General features: G+C 42.2%; 2 protein-coding genes across 4 annotated transcripts in view; both read right to left on the bottom strand.

Annotated features, from left to right (window-relative positions):
• The window catches only part of rspo2 (R-spondin 2), a 61,550-nt gene extending 57,620 nt beyond the window's left edge, over positions 1 to 3,930 (bottom strand). Inside the window, exons 1-2 of one of the 2 annotated variants that reach the window (XM_086309875.1) lie at positions 3,686 to 3,930; positions 2,772 to 3,058 (exon numbers count right to left, since the gene is read on the bottom strand). In XM_086309875.1, coding sequence (XP_086166001.1) covers positions 2,772 to 2,871 — 100 coding nt within the window. In that variant the 5' untranslated portion in view covers positions 2,872 to 3,058; positions 3,686 to 3,930. Of the gene's footprint in view, positions 1 to 2,771; positions 3,059 to 3,371; positions 3,438 to 3,685 lie in introns of those variants that run through there. The other variant, XM_086309876.1, reaches the window with a different exon arrangement.
• A 3,381-nt stretch (positions 3,931 to 7,311) lies between these two features.
• eif3ea (eukaryotic translation initiation factor 3, subunit E, a) overlaps positions 7,312 to 22,417 on the bottom strand; it is a 28,270-nt gene continuing 13,164 nt past the window's right edge. For both annotated transcript variants that reach the window (XM_086310591.1, XM_086310590.1), the window contains exons 8-13: positions 20,036 to 20,162; positions 19,346 to 19,447; positions 15,350 to 15,459; positions 9,182 to 9,284; positions 8,579 to 8,713; positions 7,312 to 7,471 (exon numbers count right to left, since the gene is read on the bottom strand). In XM_086310591.1, coding sequence (XP_086166717.1) covers positions 7,436 to 7,471; positions 8,579 to 8,713; positions 9,182 to 9,284; positions 15,350 to 15,459; positions 19,346 to 19,447; positions 20,036 to 20,162 — 613 coding nt within the window. In that variant the 3' untranslated portion in view covers positions 7,312 to 7,435. The remainder of the gene's footprint in view (positions 7,472 to 8,578; positions 8,714 to 9,181; positions 9,285 to 15,349; positions 15,460 to 19,345; positions 19,448 to 20,035; positions 20,163 to 22,417) is intronic.

Here is a 22,417-nt window from a genome sequence, read left to right as displayed (position 1 = left end):
AACAAGCATCTGGGAACCCAGTTAACACAGTTGAGTAACAGATTCCACAGCTGAATCTGATCTGAACCATGCTATGACCTGCAGGGAATTCAAATTTGGGATTTCTGGCTTGATGCACAAAGGGTTAACAGTATCACATGGCAACTTTTCACCACTCTCGACTGCCATTACCTATTCATTACCAGTTAAAACGGCTTAGGGCCCCACTGTGTATCCCTGTTCCTTCAGGCAGCGCTCCTACTCGAGCCTGATTTTATGGAGTCAGCAGGTGGCATCATTAGCCAGAGAATAAAAATGAAAAGTAATACCCTTGTGTCTAGCTATGATATCATAGCAGGGCTCATTGGCATCATTTTCCTATTTCTAGTGGGCACGATAGGGGGTAAGGAGGTGTAAATTTAATATATTCTGTCATCTGTTTTACTTCTTTTTTTTTTTTTTTAAGTGTATATGCACAATTGCCACAGTCAAAACAAGAGGCTGGTTCATGCCATGCAGTGTGTGAGCAACACCAGACCAGCCCAGAAAACCACACAAAGATCCCAATCTTGACCGCGCGCCGGGGGTCACATGCAACGGCAGCGTTACTCCTTGACAAACCCGCCCGCCCCCATTCCCCTCATTATGATGGCATCTCCATTCCTTACACCTCGCTCAGTTATGCGGCTACGTGTGCCATAGCATGTCAGTGGCAAAAAAACTCTCTTTTCTTTTGTTTATACTCATCAGTGTTTGGTAAATTAAGCAGGATGTCTTTCATTCCACGTTACAGCAGTTTCGCCTGGGGGAGCCGAGCACGGCCAAACTGAGTTTTAAACGTGCCTGGGTCTCAACACTCCTGAAAGCTTTGGATAGCTTCCCCGTGCATGCCAGACAGGCTGTATATAAAACTGTCACAGGAACCTTGAGGGCTAGAAAAATATTCAAGCATTTCTAGGCCTATTGGACAATGATCTCTTACACATGCTTCTTTCAATATAACCGTGATAAATAAAGGAAGGAAACAAATACTGAAGACTTGGCTGACTGCCCACTGCTTGCTAGGATGGCAGTTTTGGCCCAAAGTGCTGTATATCCACCCCCCTCAATACAGACGCACACACAAACATACACGTATACTTTAAACATTACAATAAAGGCCAAACCTGTGCATATTTGCACGGGGTTAGCATGACAAGTGTAACATCCGCTCTGAGAGTGAGCGGTAACAGTGTGTAGCTTATCGTCCTCAGCCTGAAGCTGTTCTTGAGGTCAAATGTGTAAGTTAACCTTTTGATCTCGTCCCCGCTGGTTAGGCCACCCCCCAGCTCTCTTCCTTCTTTCTCTCTCCGAACTCTCCCTCACACACAAACAGACAGCAGCACAGATAAAGAGGCACCTAAAGACAAATGTGCACCGCTGGATTTGCTGCTTGACCATCCAACCCTGCAGATTACAGGCGCTCTTAAGGGCGAAACACTGCTCTTACCACATAAATGGCACTCCATATCTTGTGTGCTATCTAAAAGTTGCACGGTGCAATGAGAGAGAGAGATGCAGAGAGAAAGAGAGGGGCTGAAAAACGTGTGTGTGCCAGTACCCCGCAGTGATTGCCTGATTATTTGCAGATGGGCAGTGGAGGGCTTGCAGAGTGTGGAGGTTCCCCCTGGCACGCAGCGCATATGATTAAATATGTGATTGCCTTACAATTTACATGAACCCACCCCCCCACCACCACCACCCCCCTTTGACTTTAAATGAGTTTTTCAAGTGTCCTACCTTTAGACGTGGGTTGTTAGCGCCATGCGCAAACTGGACCACATTTCCTCTCACGGTCACCCTAAAAAGGATCTCGGCAATGTGTTATGTCACAGGTCTGAGGAGGGCTCCGCAGGGGCCACTTTCCTAATCCGGCTGGCTCCTCATTCATACAGAGTAGAGAGTGGTATTTACGAAGGTGCTGCTCCCCCCCTCCTGCCCCCGACCCCTCCTCACAGCTCCTGCGCCTCTGCAGGGTGATTGTTATGCGCTTTTCCTACCAACTGTTTAAAGTGGTTATGAGATCAATTAAAACCAGCTTAAGAGGTGGTAGGTGGGAGGGAGGGTGGAGTTGAGATGTGGCATCCATAAGTGTGAGGACGGGGATTCCGTATCTGTCCACTGAATAAGTCACCTCCTGCTCGCTACAGACCCAAAGCGCTATTTATTTATGTAGCGCTTTACGATTTATGTAGCGCTTTACGTGCCTCCAACACACTGCACCTTTTCTGGTACCAGAACATCCACAGATAGCCTGAATTAACGCTAATCCAGTTCGCTCTTTGTCATTTTGGATGCGCGTGGCCCATTTTGCGCACATTTTACGCACCAGTTACCGGCTCTGAAATCATTAAACAATGTGGAAAATCTTATTTTAGAGAGGTCAGTAGGTTACATGAGATGCTGTAAGAATGAGCTGTAGCTCAAACAACTATTCATTTTTTCTCCTTTTTGCATGGATTTCTGGAATGTTCTGGTTTGGATCGACGGCACTAAGTTACGTGCGTTGAAAACAAAATTCAGATTTAATTTCATTTTCTAAAAGAAAAACAACAACAACAAAACCCAACAACTTTCCGCCCGCGTTTAGTGCGCACAAAACAGGGGCTACAAGTAGGAGCGAAGAGGACTTTTTACAGAGTGTGTGAACAACCTTGTTTAGGCTAGTTACCTCCCCGGACACACACAAACTCTTTGCGAACCCTTAAAAGTGATGCTCCTGTAATACTGGAAGGTTTTAACCTTCTAGTTACCTCTTTTGTTTCTCCTCCAGCGGTGCGACGGCGCCTGACAGTTGCTGTACTCCATACAGTTCAATATGATCAGGGCAAATGAGAAGAGTCGAAACTGCATCTGGACGGCGGTGTGTAGCTCGGACTCCAGTTAAAATCTCGAAATCTGTGAAACGTCCTCCTCCACGTTTCTTTAGCTGGTCATCGGATGTGTCAAACATAAGACGAGATGTGACATCGTATCAAGTCGCCGACTGGGATCATTTTATGGAGCGCGCTGATCCTCACTGAGTAAAAGTGTCCGTGCGCTGAGGGGGAGAATGACAAAGGAGGTTACTGTGATAACAGTGTAACGAAATCAACACCTTCCCTAAACACTGATGCGTGGGGATGATAGAGGAGTGCACTGAAGCCCCCCCCCCCAAAAAAAACAAAAAAGCAGAGAAGCTTCTGTGTGTTAATGTGTCGGAACAATCGCAAATGTAAAGCTCAAAGGGCACCCCTCTCTAAAAATAAAAATAAAAATAAAAATAAAGGCAACTGTGCGTAGTGGTCGCCAAAAAATTAAAATAATAATAATAAATAATAATAACGCTCCGTGAGTAACGTGATGTTGTGTACCTTTCACAAGATTAAGTGCAATTCCGCTCCGGTTCCACTTTCAGCTTCCCACCTCTGAGTGCAAGTGCGAATGGGGAACGTGCAGCATCCCTCTGTGTGTGTGTGTGTGTGTGTGTGTGTGTGTGTGTGTGTGAGTGAGAGAGAGAGAGAGAGAGAGAAACTTGTGTCTCCAGAAGAGAACAGAGGTCCGAGGAGGAGGAAAAAGGTGGTAGCGGTAAAGAAGGGGAGGTGGTGGAGGAGAAAGAGGAGGAGGGGGTCCTTTCCTCCTCTCTGTAAAGAAAGGGGAAAAATTGGGGTGCTTAGATTCCGTTTACCTGCGTTTCCTCTCTCAGGCTCGTCCACTTGGCTTCCAGCAGAAACACATGTGTTGCTTGTTTGAGAGCGTAAAACGAGAGCCGGTGAAGTGAGTCTGCGTTTTGCGCGCTGCTCAGACTGAGCGGTGACTTGGAACTCCCGATCGGTCCTGATGCTCGCTGCTGCCTTTTGCCAGATATAAGCGCCGTGTCGCTGTCACGTGTGGAGACTCTTCGCGTTGTGTGTTGCTCCTTATTTCAGATGTTCGAGATGACATTTCTTGTATTCCCCCCACCCTCCCTCCTCTCCCCTCCTTCCCCTAGCCCCCTAGCGCAAACTCGGCCACACTGGCCGATCAGAGGCTGCCTCTGGGTCCTAGTGAGCATTAAGAAAAAAGCTGGATCGTCATTCAAGAAGAAAAGAAAAAAGTTGATGTATTCGTTTCTGGATAATGGGATTGCAGTCCGTATACAATGGACTTTTTTTCTGCCAAACGACAAGATTATTTAGGACCCAAATCATCATCCAAACACGCCCCTTTGCCCTTCGGCAGAAGTTTCAAATCAAAGTTTTTGACTCCTCTCAACTGGAGATGTAATTGTTGCACAGCCAGTCTATCTCGGTTGAGCTTTATTCCACTGACGATGGCCCTATTTAATAATTAGAGGTTCACCCCACGAAAAAGAAAAATTATCTGCATAATTTATGGTAATAGCATGGGTAAAGTCAACCATATGGTCACGCCTATTTTACTCCAACCCCCACCCCCTCTCTGAAATTAATGCTAATCGTCGGAGAGGCTGTAATTGTGGAACTTGGATCAATCATTCAATCGTTTCTGGGAGTTTTTCCGCTTTTCCCCTCATGCCGGGCCTTCCAGGGTGACCCACGTGACCCCAAAGAAAGGACATATCCAAGTCGGTGAGCCTTCTCCTTCAGTCAGGAGCGTCTCACCTCGTGGGGAAAAGCTGGAGCTCGTCCACTACCCCCCCTCCCCCGACATTCAGACTGCCGGCTGACCTGCAGATGAGTGATTACAAAGGGCAATGAACGTATTAAAGTTGGTGACGGAGGGCTTCAGGTAAAACAGCCACACACATAAACGTGGCCGTGTGCAGAATACCATTTTCTCCTGATGTTTTCTGACCCAGTGGAATCCAAGTTGTAAATGCTCTACCCCTTTCAGCCACTAGGTGTGGCACTTAATCTTTTATTTATTTCAGGAAATTATTTTCATGTGAGAGCAGCTCCGTTGTCCACGTCAGTGATCCTACAGGAAAAAGGAAAAAAAACAACAAAACAGGGCAGATATATTTCTTACACTTCAACCAGCAGAGGAGCCAGGTAGTTTAAAAAAAAAAAAAAAAAAAAAGAACACATTACTACTCAAAAACCCGGTGGTACAAGGCATGATTTGGTCACTAGAACCGAAAAAATGTGAGTGAGGGAAACCCTATGTTTAAAAAATAAATCCTGAAACTTATGGTGACCTTTGTCCTCACTTTGTTTATTTATTTATCCAGACATTGTGGTCAGGAGGCCTGTTAGCCACAGGCAGAGCTGCTGGTTTGGATTTGTCTCTAAAACAACATCTAAGAGTGCACGGTTAAGGTGAATGTGATAATTTAGGCCTCCGGCACTTTTATTTTCATGATGTGTCATGGAGAAGGGGGTCGGTAAACCAATCACTTTATTCTCTCCATCCCTCCCCTCCCGCTCCTTGCAGTGCACAGAAGTGGGGATGAGGGGGGGTGACGTCAGCATTTGGATGGTCTGGCTTAGAGCCCTCAGTGCCATAACAGCAATGAGGGGAGCTGCTGTTCACTCTGCTAATCAGAGATCCAGGCTAGATGGTCTCCATCGTGGGTTTTTTGTCACAGTTTATTTAGTTAGAAAAGGAAAAAAAAAAAAAAAAGCCACTCCACAGTGGTCATCTACAAATCGGAATATCCAAAATGTCCAGGGCAGGATGAGAGTGAGGCAAACTGAGAAAGTTCAATCTGTTTTTAGCAACTTTCCATGTTTGTGGCTCCAAATGGAAAGAGGGAAACTTCAATATCCCAAAATAATCCAACATGACATTCACAAACAGAGCTGAAACATTACAGTCCACTTGTGCAAACAGTTTTAGAATCACCATAAATCTAGAAAACAAAACCGTCTCCCCTCAGGGTTCACTTTAGGAGCTCTTCCATTAGATTTAACTGAAAACGTGAAATAATCTAAACAACTACAGTTCACCTGCTGGTGAAGATCGATGAAGTTTTGGAACAACAACATAATCAATGAAAATTTAACGTTTTGAATGGAATTATGGAAATAAACTTTTCCATGATATTCTAATTTTTTGGAAAGGGTCTGTATACATACACACACATACATATAGTTCAGTAGTCTTCACTTTACATGTTGGTGAATTTAAATGTGGCTTTAATAGACAGCTTTTTTTTATTTATTTACCTTTTCATTTATTCTGTTTGTAACTGTGATAATCATTTCCAACCAAAGAAGATAAATCTACATTTTAGCAGATGTGTTTGTGTCTAAAACTTGAAGTATTTTTTAAATTCTGCTAGTTTTTTTTTGTGTTTGTCTTGATGAGAACCATTTCAAAAGAAACAATTCAATCATAGTTAAATTCTGATATCACACCTTTTCCAGCAAAGCCCAGAAGGGATCTCAGTTAAAAATAGAACCGATTGTGAAACCCTGCTCCGATACCTATGTTTACAAAGCACGCTGAATAAATAAAATGGGACATGCTGTGTACTTTGAACAAACCCACTTAAAAAAAAAAAGAACAAAAAAAGAAAAAACAGGTTTTCATATTTCACCTCTAAATGTACACAGTGCACTTGTGTTTGTCAACCGAGCTGGTCTGTGACGCATCATGAAAGAAAATAAAAAGAGGGAAAGCGCCTATTATCGGTCTGTCCTGCTGCTTCTTGGACAGGACAGTGTCACTCAAAAGGAGCACGTTTACGGGTGAAGCACACATACGGGTGATCAAACACTCGCTGCACTTTCTGGAAAGTGCAGGTGTATTTTTTTTTTCTTTTTAAACATAGAATTCCTTGTTTAGCAGTTCAGTTGCATGTAGGAAGAAAATTAAAGGCACATGAAGGATCGACACCCTGTTTGTGAGCAATAAAGAGGGAGTTAGGGAGAGTCAAAGGACTTGAGTTATGAGAAGGTCGAAAGCAGAGAAAAGTGGGGGTGGGGTGGGACATTAAAAAGATTGTGTCCGTCTGGCTAATGGTTCTTTATGGCTCCCTCATGTCCTCAGATGGACAGGATGACTGGCACACAGTATGACCACTGGTAACTGCACATCACCTCCATTGCCCCCCCCCCCCTCTTTCCTTCAGCTGACATCCCACTCAGGGAGGCTGCCTGCCACAGTGAAGTGAACCACTAAAAACACCATAAAACCAACAGACTAAACAGCCATTCATCATTACACACGCACTAGTCTTAACTGTCCCACTCGGTGACTCAATGCGAACATTAAAACTTCATCAAGTATTACCGGAGCAAAAAAAAAAAAAAAACAAGGAAAGAGAGAGAGAAAAAAAACAAAGTTCTGACCACTCAAACCTCAAGTGCAGAATGTAATGTCCAGAAATAAGACAATCATGGGTGAAAATGGTTTTGTTGGTCACTTTTATTGAATTGGTGATGACTTGAACCAAGTGCAAAACAGTAATCTGCTCTTTGAGGGACAAGTGTGGGGGGAAAAAGATGCAACACCACAGGGCACGGGTGATCCATCAAAATCCGCTTTCCTGACCTGCCCAGCTCGGTGTCTGCAAGAGAAGCGTGAAGAAAACATCACATTTAGACCATTTGCACATCACTGTGAGCGATCAAAACAAATCTTTCTTGTTGACTGTGGGAAATGTAAAAAAAGTAACATACATGTGCAAGCAGTTATATGATGACGTTTTCCCCTTGTCGGGTGTGTGTAATGTGTGTGTTCTGTTGGTGAGTGCTGGGTGGCTGTGAGAGCTGACAGGGACCCTAAGCAGCTGGCCCACATGGTAGGGCTGTAAATGTTCCCTATATGCAAGTAATTTGTAGCCTTAAGGACAGCAGGATGCAATCGTGCTCTGTGAGTTGTTTGCAACCTCTCTTTTTTGGTCTAATTACAAAAACTCCTTAATGGGGGGGTGCTTTTTTTATAGGATAACTTTAGGGTTGCACTCCCGCTGCAGACATTCAAACAATAGGGAGGAGGCTAATTGAGCACATCAAAAAGATACTCAAGAGGCGCACGGTTATCATGAATGCTGTAACTGCCTGGTCTCGGTCGTGTCGGGCTGCCCGTCAATCCGCTCTGACAGATGTCAACTTTTCAGGGAGTTCGGAGCATCATTTTAGCATTGCGCGTAGTTGCAATGTTTGAACTGCCTACATAGCGCCATAACGTGCAAGGTCAACATCAAAAACAGACTTAAAGGGGATGACTGGACCCCGAGCCAGACATCTGTAACAGGTCCTAAGTGCAGAAAACTCCAGACTTTGACTAATGTTCACCAAAGCCAGAGTGAGGGTCCACCTTATTTACGCTGCTGAGCTGAGTCACTGAGCTCGGGCCTCGTTTTATGGTTGTTTGGAATCTACCTTGTCATTAGGCCTTTGAAGAGCAATGGAGGGATGAAAGCATTAGCTCTGTTAAACTTGCTCTTACTGGCTTTATTCCGTGTAAAGAGAGCTTTTGTTGACGGTTGTTCATCAACATTCTTGAGCCTTGTTCTTCTGAGCTGATCATTTGAGGTGCTTTGAACTACCCTGAGTGCACGCTGACCTTCAGTCTGATCAGTTAAGTGAGTTTTGCTTCCCCTACAGCGACGAGCAGGGAGTGGAGATTTGTGTGAATTTTTATTTTAATGTACACTTTGTGCATTACTCACCTCGTTTCTGCTGCTCTGGGCCTGCTTTTTCTCAATGTTCATGGCCAGCATTTGGCTGCGGAACGAGAGGCTCTTAGTCTTCTCAATCACCTGCTGGTAAGGCGATATGGCGTTGTTCCCCATGACCACATGGCCCTAGAAGAATGGATAATAGCCTCACAATAATGCCAATAACTTTTAGTCTCACAGGCATGCTATTCTACAATGACCAACCAGAAGTATCACATAGGTCCTATTCGTTTCTACTGTAGGCACATCTAGATAATTCTATGTCATTCTGGTAGACTAAGCTATGATTTACTGATTACAGAGAACTGTTGCGATGGGTATGCCATAACATGTAGGATCAACATAGAGCCTCATAAGAGGATATGTAACAAGGCTCAGATACTGCGGTTACAATGTCCTTATAGCTACCCTTCCATTTTAAAAAAAATAATAAAATTTTAAAAATGAGGATAGCGTTGGGCTCCTTTTCCCTCCTGAGGTTACACAGAAGTGGTTCTGAAACAGCCCCCAATTTGCTGAGATTTGTTTTAAAGGATTTGATTCATTACTTAAGCACAGAGCTGACTGATTGAGGAAGAAGACAGAGGGTCTCACCAGTTTGGAGTCTATCTTGGCATCCAGCCTGGCGTTGCGGATGAGGTTGACGATCCATCTCTCGGCTTCCTCGGGAGTCATGTTCAGTTTGTCTGCCAGCATGCTGTTGAGGAAAAGGAGACAGTGAGCTCTAACCTGGTTCGGTTGAAATAATTCAAAGTAACATTGATATTAAATGTTCTAGAGACATTAAAGAGTTCCCAGAGGATGTGTCTTTGGTCAGCAATCAAGTTAGAATTTTAATTTGACCAATACTTTTAGCCAATGACAGGATATCGGCAAAAATCAGCTGTTCTTGTACATTAGTGTACGTGTGTGGAATAGCACGTTCAATACCAATGTATGTAGATCGAACTGTCACGACTTCTGCATGAGTCTCAATTGTTGTAGCTTGAAGCACTATACTGAGCCACCAACAGTCTAGCAAAGTCTAAAAAACAGCTGATAAAATCTCACACTTTAAGAGGGATTTTAATATAAAGTCACGTGAAAAAGAACATTTTCACAGAATTCCAAGCAGACTTATATAGCAGTAAGTACACATTTACTGCTTCCATAGGAATTAAGAGGGTGCCAGGTGCTTCCGATCAAATACACTTGATTCAGCAAGTGTGAGCACCTCTATAAAAACAGAAGAAGAACACACGAGACTTCTGGAACAACATGCTTTGGACAGACGAGATCAAAGTGGAGATGTTCGTCCACACAGCTTGCACAGTGGCACCTTTAGCAAAAACCAAACACAGCATATCAGCACCAAGACCTCATGCCAACTGTCAAGCACAGTTGTGGAGCAGTGATGATTTGGGCTGATTTTCGGAGTCATGGGACTCATGGAGTTGAACATCAACAGTACAAAAGTATTGTAGAGTCAAATGTGAGGCCATCTGTCCAACAGCTAAAGCTTGGTCTGTATGGGGCCATGCAGCAAAAGAACGATTTCCTGCACTGCAGCAAATCTACAACAGAATGGCTGAAAAAGAAAAGAATCAAGGCGCTGCAATCGCCGAGTCAAAGTCCAGATCTCAACCTGATTGAAATGAGAGGACTTTAAGAGAGATGTGCATAAATGATTCCCCACAAAACTCAATGAAATGACGCAACGCTGTATAGAAGAGCAGGCCAAGACTACTATGCCAGAGACACAGACAATTTCATACAGAAAAGTGTTACTTCAAGTTACTTACACTAGGTGGTGAGTCTAATCTACTAAATCATGGAGCTATACTTAATTTTTGAAAACTGCCATTTTCAAATAAAATAAATAAAATACCCCAACTGAATTTTACTGTTAATTCTCAGGTAACATTTAGCTTCTGGAAACCCTGACTTCAATTAAATGTAGCTGCTGTGTGTGCTGATTCATGCATGAAATATGTTCTAGCACCCAGTAAATCGTATTTAATGCTACTCTATGTTATGACCGATGTTGCACATTAGGTCCCAAATGACTGGTTATTATTTCCATTTGACAAAGTTTATAAATGGCCAACACATTGCACTTCAGGCAAAAAATATATATAACACACCCAAACACTTCTAATGGTCCCCTGCTAATGGGAGCTTGATTTACAGACTTGTATGAACAACTCAATTTGAAGAATGGGTACTACCCCATGTTGTGAACCTCTGTAATTATTTAACTCTTTCTCTTTTTTGTCCAGGAAACACTCTTTGTCCACCTGACTGCTAAAGCTCATCAGACAACTCCAAACAGCAAATGTCCCCTGAAGTAAAAGCCAGGTAGGAGACCGGGCTGCTCTTTGATAGAGCTGGATGTAGATGTGTCACAGTATAAGGAGGGGGTTATGAGGGTGGCTGGCATTCTTTGATCCAAAGCTTTCCCCATTGCAGCTGGCTTCCCTTGTGGCTTTCAAAATAACTAGACCCCCTCGATACCCCCTTCCCCCTACATTTCCTGCCTCTTTCCTCTTGTCTGACCCTCACCACCCTCCACGCCTACCACATTTCATATCAGGGCCCCAATAAATATTCCCGGCCGCTTTGAGCACTACTCAGAATGACTACAGCAACTCTCATCTCAAAACCATGAAACCAGCCCCTCCCTTGAGAAGCACAAATCCTGCTGGCACAAATGCGTGAAATCGGTATTCCTGCAAAAAAACAAAACAAAAAAAAAGCAATAGCACAGGTTAAAAAGGCCTGTATTAAACAACTGACTTTGTTAATGATCGCTTCCTGGTCAATTAACCCCATTTCGCGAGACCCCTTCAATATAAGTAAGAATCTGCCCAGACAACACCACTTTTCACTCCATGCCTCAGCAAACAAATTCAACCACTAGTACAGATTTCAACTGTCTCTCAGAGGCTTATTTAAGACATTCTTTTAGTGGGAAGTAATCTTATTTTGTGATATGTCTGTCTTACCTCAAGGCTTAAAAACTTTAAAAAAAAAGACTACCACTTTCTAACCCATGAATGTTGGTCAAATGGTGGCAAAACCACATAAAGAAGGGAAGTGAAATGATGTCAGTGTCTGGATGAGGCATTAAAAGCATAAACAACAAATAAAAGGCATTACCTCAGCATAATGAGAAAAATAGGGTTTGGTCTCCAAGTGACAGTGCACATCTCTCAACACTTACACCACAAGTGAAGTGATTGAGAAGGTGGATAACAGGACAGAAAAAAAGGCAGTTGCGAGGAGTTCCCAGCAGCCCAGAGGAGGGGAAAGGATATGAGGAGACTGATGAAGCTGTCACTCATAACAACAAACCTTGTAACATTAGCTCTGCCGGACAGCTGATTACACTTCAGCTCATCAAACCTGTGGAAAATGATCCATGACAGCAACATTGCTCTGATGGATCATTGTCTGGAACGTCACAAGTTTGTGTGTAGGCTGTCTAAAGACCCAAGTTTAGGTTTGATGGTTAACACATGTCGGTGATCGCACTGACACCATTTCACATCAGCAAGTGTTAATTTAAAGTAAATGATGCACTGATGAGTAGCTGCAGCTCACGCTGTCAACTCGGAAATTCAGGATTTCGATTTCATGCTCTGTGAGGCAATGTGTTGCAGGATCTTGAAGACAGTCCTTAATAACTCTGTATGTGGGATCATTAACGTGGTACAGGATGACTTATTCAGTAACATCAGGCAGGCAGACTGGAATATAAGGGGTACAACTGTAGGCATCAAAAGCACCTAAAACCTTTGAAGGGTACTATACATCGCACTCCATCAAGCTGACTGATATTAGTAACAATTCTTCAACTATTTATTTAACAATTAATCTAACGCAAATTCAAAAGTAAATTTGAAACTGGTTCTAATTTCACTCCAGTGAAGGTGATTGCTGCGCAGGAATAATGTGGGTGATTTGTTTGACAATTCAGGAAAGTCGGGACGCATGTCAGTCAGGTCCAGGTCAGATATGGTGATCAAAACAAACATGATCTGGTTTCCTCACTGGGGACTTGAGCTAATCCTTAACCCTTCTCGCTGTTGTCTTTGCAGTATAACACAGGAACACAAAGTGCCCCAAAAGGCCCAAGGCCTTGGCCTGTACGAGTCAAAGCCCTCTAATCTAATTTATAAAATAAAGTCTGGCAATGTTTTGCTCCCAGGAAGCACATTTGTATATCAGAGCAGGGTAACTTTATCTTATGTTCTAGTGACAGTGTTCTTCAACAGCTAGCCTTACTTATATCTCAGAGAGAAGGAAGATCAGAGGGAAGGGGAAAAAAGACAGAAAAGGACAGATGTGGGAGCATGCAGTGCGCAGGTCAGAGTTAACAACCCACACTATTGACATCTTTTGGCCTTAAAGCTGAACAGGCAGCTTCCACGCCTGGTTTTATTTTACACAACCATGATCCTGTTCCTTTGGGGAGAAGGATCACTTTCATTTCGACCCCTTACTCGCTCTGGCTCCTGAGCTTTCGACTTCAGGCTAGGGGACTCCTGTGAGTCTCAATACCAAGCTCACACTTGAACAGAGAGGTCAGGCATTGGGGTCTAATTCAGTTAAGGGAGAGAGGAGGATTTTGGGGGGGGGTTCTTCTCCAAAGTAGACCCCTTCTTAACATGGCTGGCCTAAAATGAATGCATTGTTAAACACTAACATATGATAGTGTTTAGGAGAGTCCAAGCCATTTGGAGCAACCTCGTTTTCGGCTTGGGGTAAAATTGATTTTTCGGAGAAACCGAAATGATTGTGTGGTCTTTTTAATGACTCACTTGTGAGGTGGAAAGCTCTTCAGTGTTACTTCCAAATACACACGACACCCCTTCCAAATACCAGTGAACTGTTGTGTACAACACAATCCAGTCATGAGTGGGGGGGGGGGGGGACAAAACTTCCCCAAATGACCACGTCTCAAGCATTTACTCATAATGTCAAAGGACAAGTGTGCATTTGAGGTCACAGCAGGGTCTGAAACATTTATGGAAGGACTAAGGAAATAAAGCCTGTAAATCAAACAAGGAAAGCAAAGCTAAATTGGAAACACGCACGCACACGCACGCACTCTTGAGACACTGAAAAGTCTAGACAAAAAGACGTGTGTGTGTGTGTGTGTGTGGGGGGGGGGGGGGTTGCAAGTGTGGGCTAAATCACATTTTCTACTACTTTTGTATCTCAAGCTGTGGGCAAAAGGCAAGCTAAATATCTGTGAAACCATCATGGCCAGCAGCTATAAAAATGTCCTCATTAAAAACAGCCATCAAATTCATTTGAGTCCACGCTTGGGTGCAGAGGGCTTCTGGGTAGAGGACTAATGACTTGGAATTTAGTTGTCTGTCAAAAACAGACATGTTCTGTCCATCGTCACAACACCACCAAAAATAAACACGGAAATCCCTAAAACGACCCTTGGTTTGTGTTCCTGCTTCAGAAACCTCAACAAACAAGAGAGTTGAGGACACACAAAAAGGTGAAAAGTAGAAAAATCACTGTTCAACTTCCTCTTTCAATGTTACCACTAACCTTTTGTGGTCCTTAACAAGTAAATGGATCCAATTGCACTAAGTCTGCCAAAAAGAACCAGGACTCCTAATCAATTCCAGACAATCTGCAATTGGAGATTTCGACAGGGCCTGATCATGTTCCATAGTTCAACCTTGACTACAGACTTCCACAGCTCTATGTAGCAGTCAATGCAATCATTTTCGTGTCAGAAGAAGTAATTCATTCCCTCTTTCCACTGAGCATCACGTGTTTGTGAACCATACTTGGAAATGCAGCCTTTCCTTCAAATCTTTAGCAGTCACAATAGGCCTGAGGGACGGCATACTGCTGTGTGAAAGCAGTGGAAAATGTGTACTGTAAATTAGTCTGGAACAGTATGAACAACAGAATAACATATGCACTTCCTAACGTCAGAGATAACACTTACAAAGACAAGCGGGATTTCTCTTTATCTTTATAACTCTCTCAAATTGATGCCAAATCCTATAATTTTTCTTAATTACAAACAATTACTATAATCTTTTTTCTTTCTCGCCGCTAATGCTCACTATAATTAGCATTTACTAAATTTCTTGGTTTCGGGGATGGATCCAAGGTCAATTTTATTTTAATGTAACTAAATTGAATTTCAAGCTAACAGTCAAATTAAGACCTACAGAACCCCCTGACCTCCATTTACCCAGCCGAAGAGAGCTGAAATGTTTATGTGTACTGGAGCAGCTGGGAACATCTAAAGCAATCCAAACCCTGACCTCTTACTGGAAGACAACTTGTAGTGAACTGGCCTTGACAGGTGGTCTTAAAAGTTTAGTAAGCACAGCAACCTGTAGAGACCTGGAAGCAGTTAAACCCCATAATACTTATCCCCAAGATGTGTGGGGTTAGCATGGCTGTGCACGGAGAGGCCAATAAACACTCATTTCAGGAAAATTCCTTTAATCGCAAAGCAGCTGTTCTTACTTCCTGCATCTTGAAGTGTAGCGATATTAAACAGTATTTCCTGTTAATCATTAATGATGTCAGTCAGTTTTCCTGTCAAACATATTCTACGTAGCAGCACACAGGCATTCACAGCTTTCAAACCGGCCAGAAGTGGTTTTTGGTTACACATCCTCTTTGCAACTGACTTCATGTAGCAACTGCCAGCAACTTCCAGGAATTACTTGCCAACTAGTTGGGGAATACACATCCAATACAACAGACAACTATTGAGCAATGTGTGTTACTAACCTGATGCTAATGCACTGGTGAATTCTGCAGAAGGTCTCAAAGATGAAGAGCCGTGCGTTCTCGATGAAGTCCTCCAGGCAAGCAACCAGGAAGAAGTCATTCACAAGAACCTAAGAGACGGAAAGAAGTTCATGTTAGAGCACTGTACAACAGGTATGAAAGCAATGCTTATTTCTATCAATCTAGGACACTGGCCTAAAATACACACAACTCTGAGTTTGGACCAGACAGAGTGGAAAGTCATGAGTGCTTTGTCTGCCTCTTTTATTTAATGTCATATGTAATAAGGGGGAAAAGAATTCAGTTCACTTAAGCCCAATTCCAACTTGGTTTTTGCTGTAGTAAATAGGGTAGGAAGAACTACACTGTCTGCATTTTTGTTTCAGAATAAAGTTCCCTCTCTAAGTAATACACTTCAAAAACAACCACAAATCTTCAGATTCTACAACCACCACATTACACCATTCAGTAAGAACAGATGCAGCCACAGAGATGACCACCCTGTCAGCGACTTATCACCGGTCATCTAGGCTGTTGGTTCAGTGTCAACTCTCTCTCTCTCCTCTCTGTAGGATTGTCAAATTTCACAGCTACTGTCATCCAGCATCTGCAACACCACAAGCTAAATTCCATTCACAAATGACACTGATTTTTTTCAAAAATATGTACTGGGGGAAAAAAAAAAAAAAAAATATCACCTGTGGCCGGTTACAATAACAAATGCAGCCTCATTTTGACTCTTTCTTACTGCTGCATATGGCCTATTCATCCATTTATCTACTATAAATGTTCATGTTCCAACTACGGTCCCAGAGGTACTACTGTATGAAATGCTCCCATTTCCCAGTGCTTACTGCATTCCAATGCACCAGTGAGAGCTATTTCACATCACAGACCTCTATCTTCAAACGTTCTGTAAGGATTACCAGCTCTTTGTTTTCTTAAGCCTAGAAAGCTGCTATCTGCACAAAGTTCTGCTTGAATAAATCCCAACTACATGGCGCTATCAGGCAACACACGTTTTCAGCTATGACAATGCTTATCTAAGGCTGATAAACTTTGAACAGCTAAGTGCCCTAATTATTGTCATCTGGGATTCAGACCACAAAGCTTAAACAAATTCTGGAAGGGGCCCGAAGAGCCCATTTATGTGCAATCTGAGGGCCGGACTATAGGTAACCCTATACTTTTCATTCTTTTGCCATGCAAGCATCTATCATCTGACAGCGATTCCAGATTTGGGTGGAGTGGGAAAGAAACAAATAACAACTTGTACAGCCTAACCAAGCTAAACTCCCTATTTGAAAGCACTTGGCTCATACTTTTGTACCGGCTGCAGTGAACTGAAGTTGGGAGAGCTGAAAACAATACGCATGTCGTGCTATTGTGGCAATCAGCAAATAAATGGGTGCCACTGTTCTCAGCGGATCAAATGTGAGGCACTACAAATGTTCATCAAGACAAAAACCAATTGCAGTGTGTAGTGGTTTACTTCAATCACTCCATGGTCTGTGAGATCCTTTAACCAATGAAACTATTCTCTTGCGTGTGACTTTTCTTTCCCCGCACAAATGTCTCACCGACTTCAAACAAGACCATTTTGGGAACAAACACATGTTTGCATAGCATCACAGTAATGCATTAGAGGTGCTGTTAAACACTTTGGAACCACCCAACTCGTTGTGAATTGGACAAGGTTAATAGAAGCCTTTTGTGCCAACTGGACATGCTCTGATAAGACTGACAGGTAAGCTAGTGTTAAAAGCACCTGGAATAACTTGGGCTCTGAGAGGAAATTGGGAGTGAGCATCTGTTTCAAGCACAGTCGAGTATGTAAACAAAACCCCACGAGGTGAGGTCAGGACCTACCCAGAGAGCTCCTAAAAAGAGCGTGCAAGTGTTTAACAAGGACGGCGGTGTCATATTTTAGTCAGTGTAGACCTTACAGAAAAATATTTTTTTTCCCCACGTTGGATGTGTTCTTTTTTTTTAAGTACATAATCACATAAAAACAAATTTGGCTAATTAATTTCGTTTTAAATTTCTCTAAGTAGCGATATGGTGAGGCAGATGACTCCATATTAGAGAAAAGAGAATAAATCTAAATGAAACAGAACCTTAAGTATACCACTGACATGAGTTATAAACATTTTCTCCTAAGAAAGAGCCATTTGATCAGGCCACATGTTTTTCATTTATCTGCAAGAGGCAAAAGATGAAACGGGGGCCAAATAGCCCTAAGTTTAGTCTTTCAATCCTCTGCACCTCCAAATTAGCACGTCATCTGGGAAAGCCAAATTGCAGTGTGTATGCAGAGAATGAACTAAGAGATTAAGTTCTACTAAATAAACACACAATATGTACATAGCAAAACAATCAGGACACCTGCTCCGTCTTTAAATTTGATTACTTACCACAGAATGTGTCCAGAATATCCTTTAGAGTATCCATGTATCTTATATACAAAGGTCACTAATGCAACAATCTTTGATAAACTGTGGCAACTGTCTAGTTTCAATGTACCTATTATTTTGTCTGTCACACACAAACCTGACAGAATTCAAATGTAAAAATTGCGCAAAATCTTGAATTAACCTTAAGAAAAAGAACACTGCTGGCAATATTTGAGATCAGAAGATACAAATTAAGCCAAATAACTCAATTATGCACCACAGTGCCCAAAATTAAATTAAATTGACCTTAAAGTGAAAAATGAGTCAGAAGAGCCATTATTTCTTATTCACCCAGTCTAATAACGCTTTCAAACAAAAACCTGTGGCATTTTTAAATCTCTAGTGGTAGAGTGGGGCCGTTTTTTAAGAGTGGGCTCCTGTTCTGCTCGTCTCACACTAAGCAGCAACCTCCAGAGCTAAAAAAATGTAAACAATGCGAAAGTGCCCGAAAGAGAATTTCATGTTAAAACGATCAATTTTAAAGCGTTAGAACGCATGTTTACAATCTGGTGCTGGCCTCTATAGATGGTTTCCCCCTGTAAAAAATAAAAACAAAACAGAAAACAAAAAACGGGGGTGATTTTTTTTTTTTTTACTTTTTTGTTACTCCACCAGCCCAGACATTGGTGTGACCTCTTTGCATGACACGTGTCCCAGCAAAGGCAGCTGTAGCCAGTCTTTTGTATATAGTCAGTAATATAAAAAGACTGGACCAAGTTGTGTGCGTTTCTACTGCAAATTATTGAAATTGAGTGTATGACATGAAGGAGAACATGGACTAAATTAGCACTATTCTCTAGAAAAGACTGAACACAGACCTTGAATAGGTTTTGGGAAAAAAGAGGGCAGAATGTTATTTTTATTTTGCATCATGTCTTTGCGGGTTTCTTCCGCAAAGTGAGCTGTAAATCTTATCTTGTTCAAGGACAAGTTCTCAAATCATCATGCTGTTCAGTGTGTTAAGCTTTGTAGTCAACACACAAAGAAGACTTTTACTGTAAGCTACTCATATTTCATATTAAGTTACATTTCATCATTGCAAACCGAAATTGAAACAAATGCTCTGAACAGTGGTGTTATGACAGATCTCCCTCTTAAACCGAGTGTCTGCACGCCTCTGCAGAGACTTGTGCTTATAAAGCTTTTATTGTTAACGACTAGGCTGATGGGTCAATTACAGGACATAGCATAATCTGACTGAAGCCTGAGTCATACAGTGTCCAAGGAGACCTCTACATATCAGACAGTGAGATACAAGGCCCAGCCTATCACTGCTCTGCCTCACTGGACCCACGCAGAACTGTGGCGAAAAGAATCGCTGTGTGAACGTGCAGAAGGTCACACACAGATGACACGATTACTAACCATTAATACTATGATGCTCTGTGTGAAAGTTCAGGGGTCTGACCCACAAATCAGACGTCCTCAGAAGACCCCCATATTGTCACGCAGATGAACAAAAAAACCAAAACAACATTTCTTCTCCATTTGGGAGCAAAATGATGAATTTACTGTTGGTGAGATGACTGAAGTGGGTACTCACCGATTCACATTCCCTGAGCTTCTTCTGAGCACTGTCAAAGTCAAAGTTCACGTACAGGCACTCCACAAACTCTGTAATCGGATCTTTGTAGGTGTAAGATTCCTGAGAACATAAAAATCACAGGTACAAACATATTTGTGTGTCTAAGTTAGAAAGTTAGGGCTCATCGACAGTAAGGTGCAAGTAGTTTATACAGTTTATTTAGAAATAAATACGACAAATATAGCAAACGTAAATCACTATCTGTATATGAAGTTCAAGCGTTTTACAATGTAGTCAGAACCACCACCTGCTGGACACAATTGCTAAATAAATGAAACCATGCTCTGAACTCTGAAGGGCTCTAAATTTCTTAACTCACATAAGGCTATAGAGCAGACAGTACTGAGGACATCTTTTATTCATTACCAACAGCCAATCAAAACAGTGCTTAGATCTCTGAACCAGCTACTGTCATTGGTAGATAAGGCATGGGCACACAACAGTTAATCAGTTTACTGCCATTCATCAGGAGTTCAAGGCTTCTCTTGCTTGACTCAAACTATAATATATTTTGTGCTTAAAGTGAAGTGTTAGCAATGCTATTGGGTTACATGATCAGTTACCCACCCTTCAAAGCCAGTATGGCCAATAAGTAATGACCTAATAACTGTGCACTCTGTGACAGATTTTTTTGTGTGTTTTTTTTACCTGTTGTATGACCTTCACCAAATCCTTCAGAACTTGCCGACGTTTACGGACATCCTTGTTTGTAATGACCGCTGTAGTTAGGTAACGCAAGATGTGGGGGCACATAGTCTGGATAGCATTGAGGTATCTGGAGTGAGGTAGGATGAAAGCAATCACTTTTAAGACCAACGTAAGCATAGATGTGATCTTTACAAGGACACATAATATAACATTTTGGGATTCTTATCAGGCTCCTGGCATTTTCAACAGAGAAAATCCTTTTCAGCTAAACAGATAAATGTCCTAACGGGACCTTCATTGGGTCGGCCTGGGTTCAAGTTTTAGCCATTTCTTTCATTAGCATCTTAGGGGGGGATTCTGGCAAGAAGATACAGATCAGTGAGCAGGGACCTGCCCAGTAGCTGAAACTCAATCCAAGAGGGACTGATGCTCCAAGCACAGGTCAACTTGCTAAGGGCTGAACACGAGAGAGACAACACTGTTTCAGGCTCATTATAATCCCACACCAACTGTGGAGATACTGTTTCTGTAAAAACATGCTGCACGCACAACAACTGGACGCAATATTAAAACCACCTGCCTAGTATTTGTGACATCAAAACAAATCCAAATTAGAGACATGGACATTTAACTACACTTCTTTCTGATAGCACTTTGTGGTATTGAGGGAGTCGGGGGGGGGGGCTAGCATCAGGTCCTTTAAGTAATTTGAGTTGCAATGTTGAAACTACGTGGACTTGTTTTAACAACACAACCCACACATGAGATCAGGAGGGCTAGCTCTGTGGTCGGCATGAAGCTGGACACTCTGGTGACAGTGGCAGAGAAAAGGACATTAAAGAAACTGATGGACATTATGAACAATGCTGGGCATCCTCTGCACACGGCCATAAACAACCAGAAGAGTCTGTTCAGTGACAGGTTGCTTCTCCCCAAGACAAGAACTAACAGACTTAAAAACTCCTTTGTCCCACACGCCATCAAACTGTTTAACTCCTCTCTGGAGGGGAGAGGGAGGGGAAACAGGAGGACAAAGGAGGGGGGAACAACTAAGCTGTAGTGCCTCTTCACCTCACTGTACAATACCTTGTGCAATACTTTTTGTAAATAGTCAACAGTGCAATAGACTCAATACTTGAAATGTGCAATTCACTTGTATTTTTATTTTTTATTCCTATTTATTCTATTTATCCCCTTTGTATATTTTATTTATATTTGTCTCTGTATTTTTATTTATATATATATATATATATATATATATATATATATATATATATATATATATATATATATATATATATATATATATATATATATATATATATGTGTGTGTGTGTGTGTGTGTGTGTGTATATATATATATATAACAATTCTGTAACTGTAACTTCGGTCGTTGCTGTGCTTTTTGGAAGTCGAATTTCCCAGAGGAACCCACCCGAGGGATTAATAAAGTTCTATCTTATCTCTCTTATCTTAGATCTGGGAAATTTGGATGCCAAGACAACATGGTCATATTCCCAAAACCATTGTTGAAAAATGTTTGTGGCAGAATGTAATATCCTGCTGGAAGAGGCCATTTCCACCAGTGAATACCACTGCCATGAAGGGGTGAACATCTTCAGCAATGTTTAGGTAGGTGCTATGTGTCAAAGTAATCTTAACATGAGTTCCAGGACGCAAGGTTTCCCACCAAAACATTACTCCAAGCATCACACTACTTCTGCCAGCTTGTCAGCTTTCCATAGTGCATTGTGCTGCTGTCACTGCCTCAGGTTAAGGACCAGCAAGCTCTTTGCTGTTCACATGGTGTAAAAGTAAATTGTGATTTACCTTCTTTCATTACTCCATGGCTGAGTTCTGATCTGCTTGCATGCTCTTTATAAATAGTTTTGACAGTGGACTGGAGTCATCGTGTACTCTGCCCAGTCTGTGGCTATCCAAGAAAATATGCACCAAGTTGCAATTCACTGTGTGTTCTGACAGTTTTGTAATACCCAGTATTAAAATGCCCTTATCATGACTTTAAGAGGGTTTGCAATCCTTTAGTGTGCAGTTTAATTTTTTTTGTAAACGGTTAGCAGACTTTTGAAAGCCACGGTCCTTAGCCAACTGAATTCACCTAATTGTTTAGCCCAGGTAGGTTCCTTCAGTTCTCCATAGCTAAGGCCAAAGGAGCACATGTTACTCAGAGGAGCGGTTCTAAACCAGGCTTAATTATCAAAATCAATTAAAGGGACAGGGGAACCTGTGGCATTTGTGAAGTTCAGTCTAAAAATGGCAGTGGGCTACCTTTAAAAAGCCACTGTTGGCCTGGTTTTAGGAGAGCTCCCTTTCTTGCTTTGTAGTTGCTTGACTCCCGTGAAGAAGAAGGAGAAAAAAAAA

This window comes from Aulonocara sp. 'chitande type north' Nkhata Bay, linkage group LG11 (assembly GCF_057382095.1).
Source record: "Aulonocara sp. 'chitande type north' Nkhata Bay isolate Kocher_YH1m ecotype deep benthic linkage group LG11, A_spYH_male_GT1.1, whole genome shotgun sequence".
Taxonomy (NCBI): Eukaryota; Metazoa; Chordata; class Actinopteri; order Cichliformes; family Cichlidae; genus Aulonocara; species Aulonocara sp. 'chitande type north' Nkhata Bay.
The sequence above is the reverse complement of the archived record's forward strand: the minus strand, read 5'-3'. Positions and strand labels throughout refer to the sequence as shown.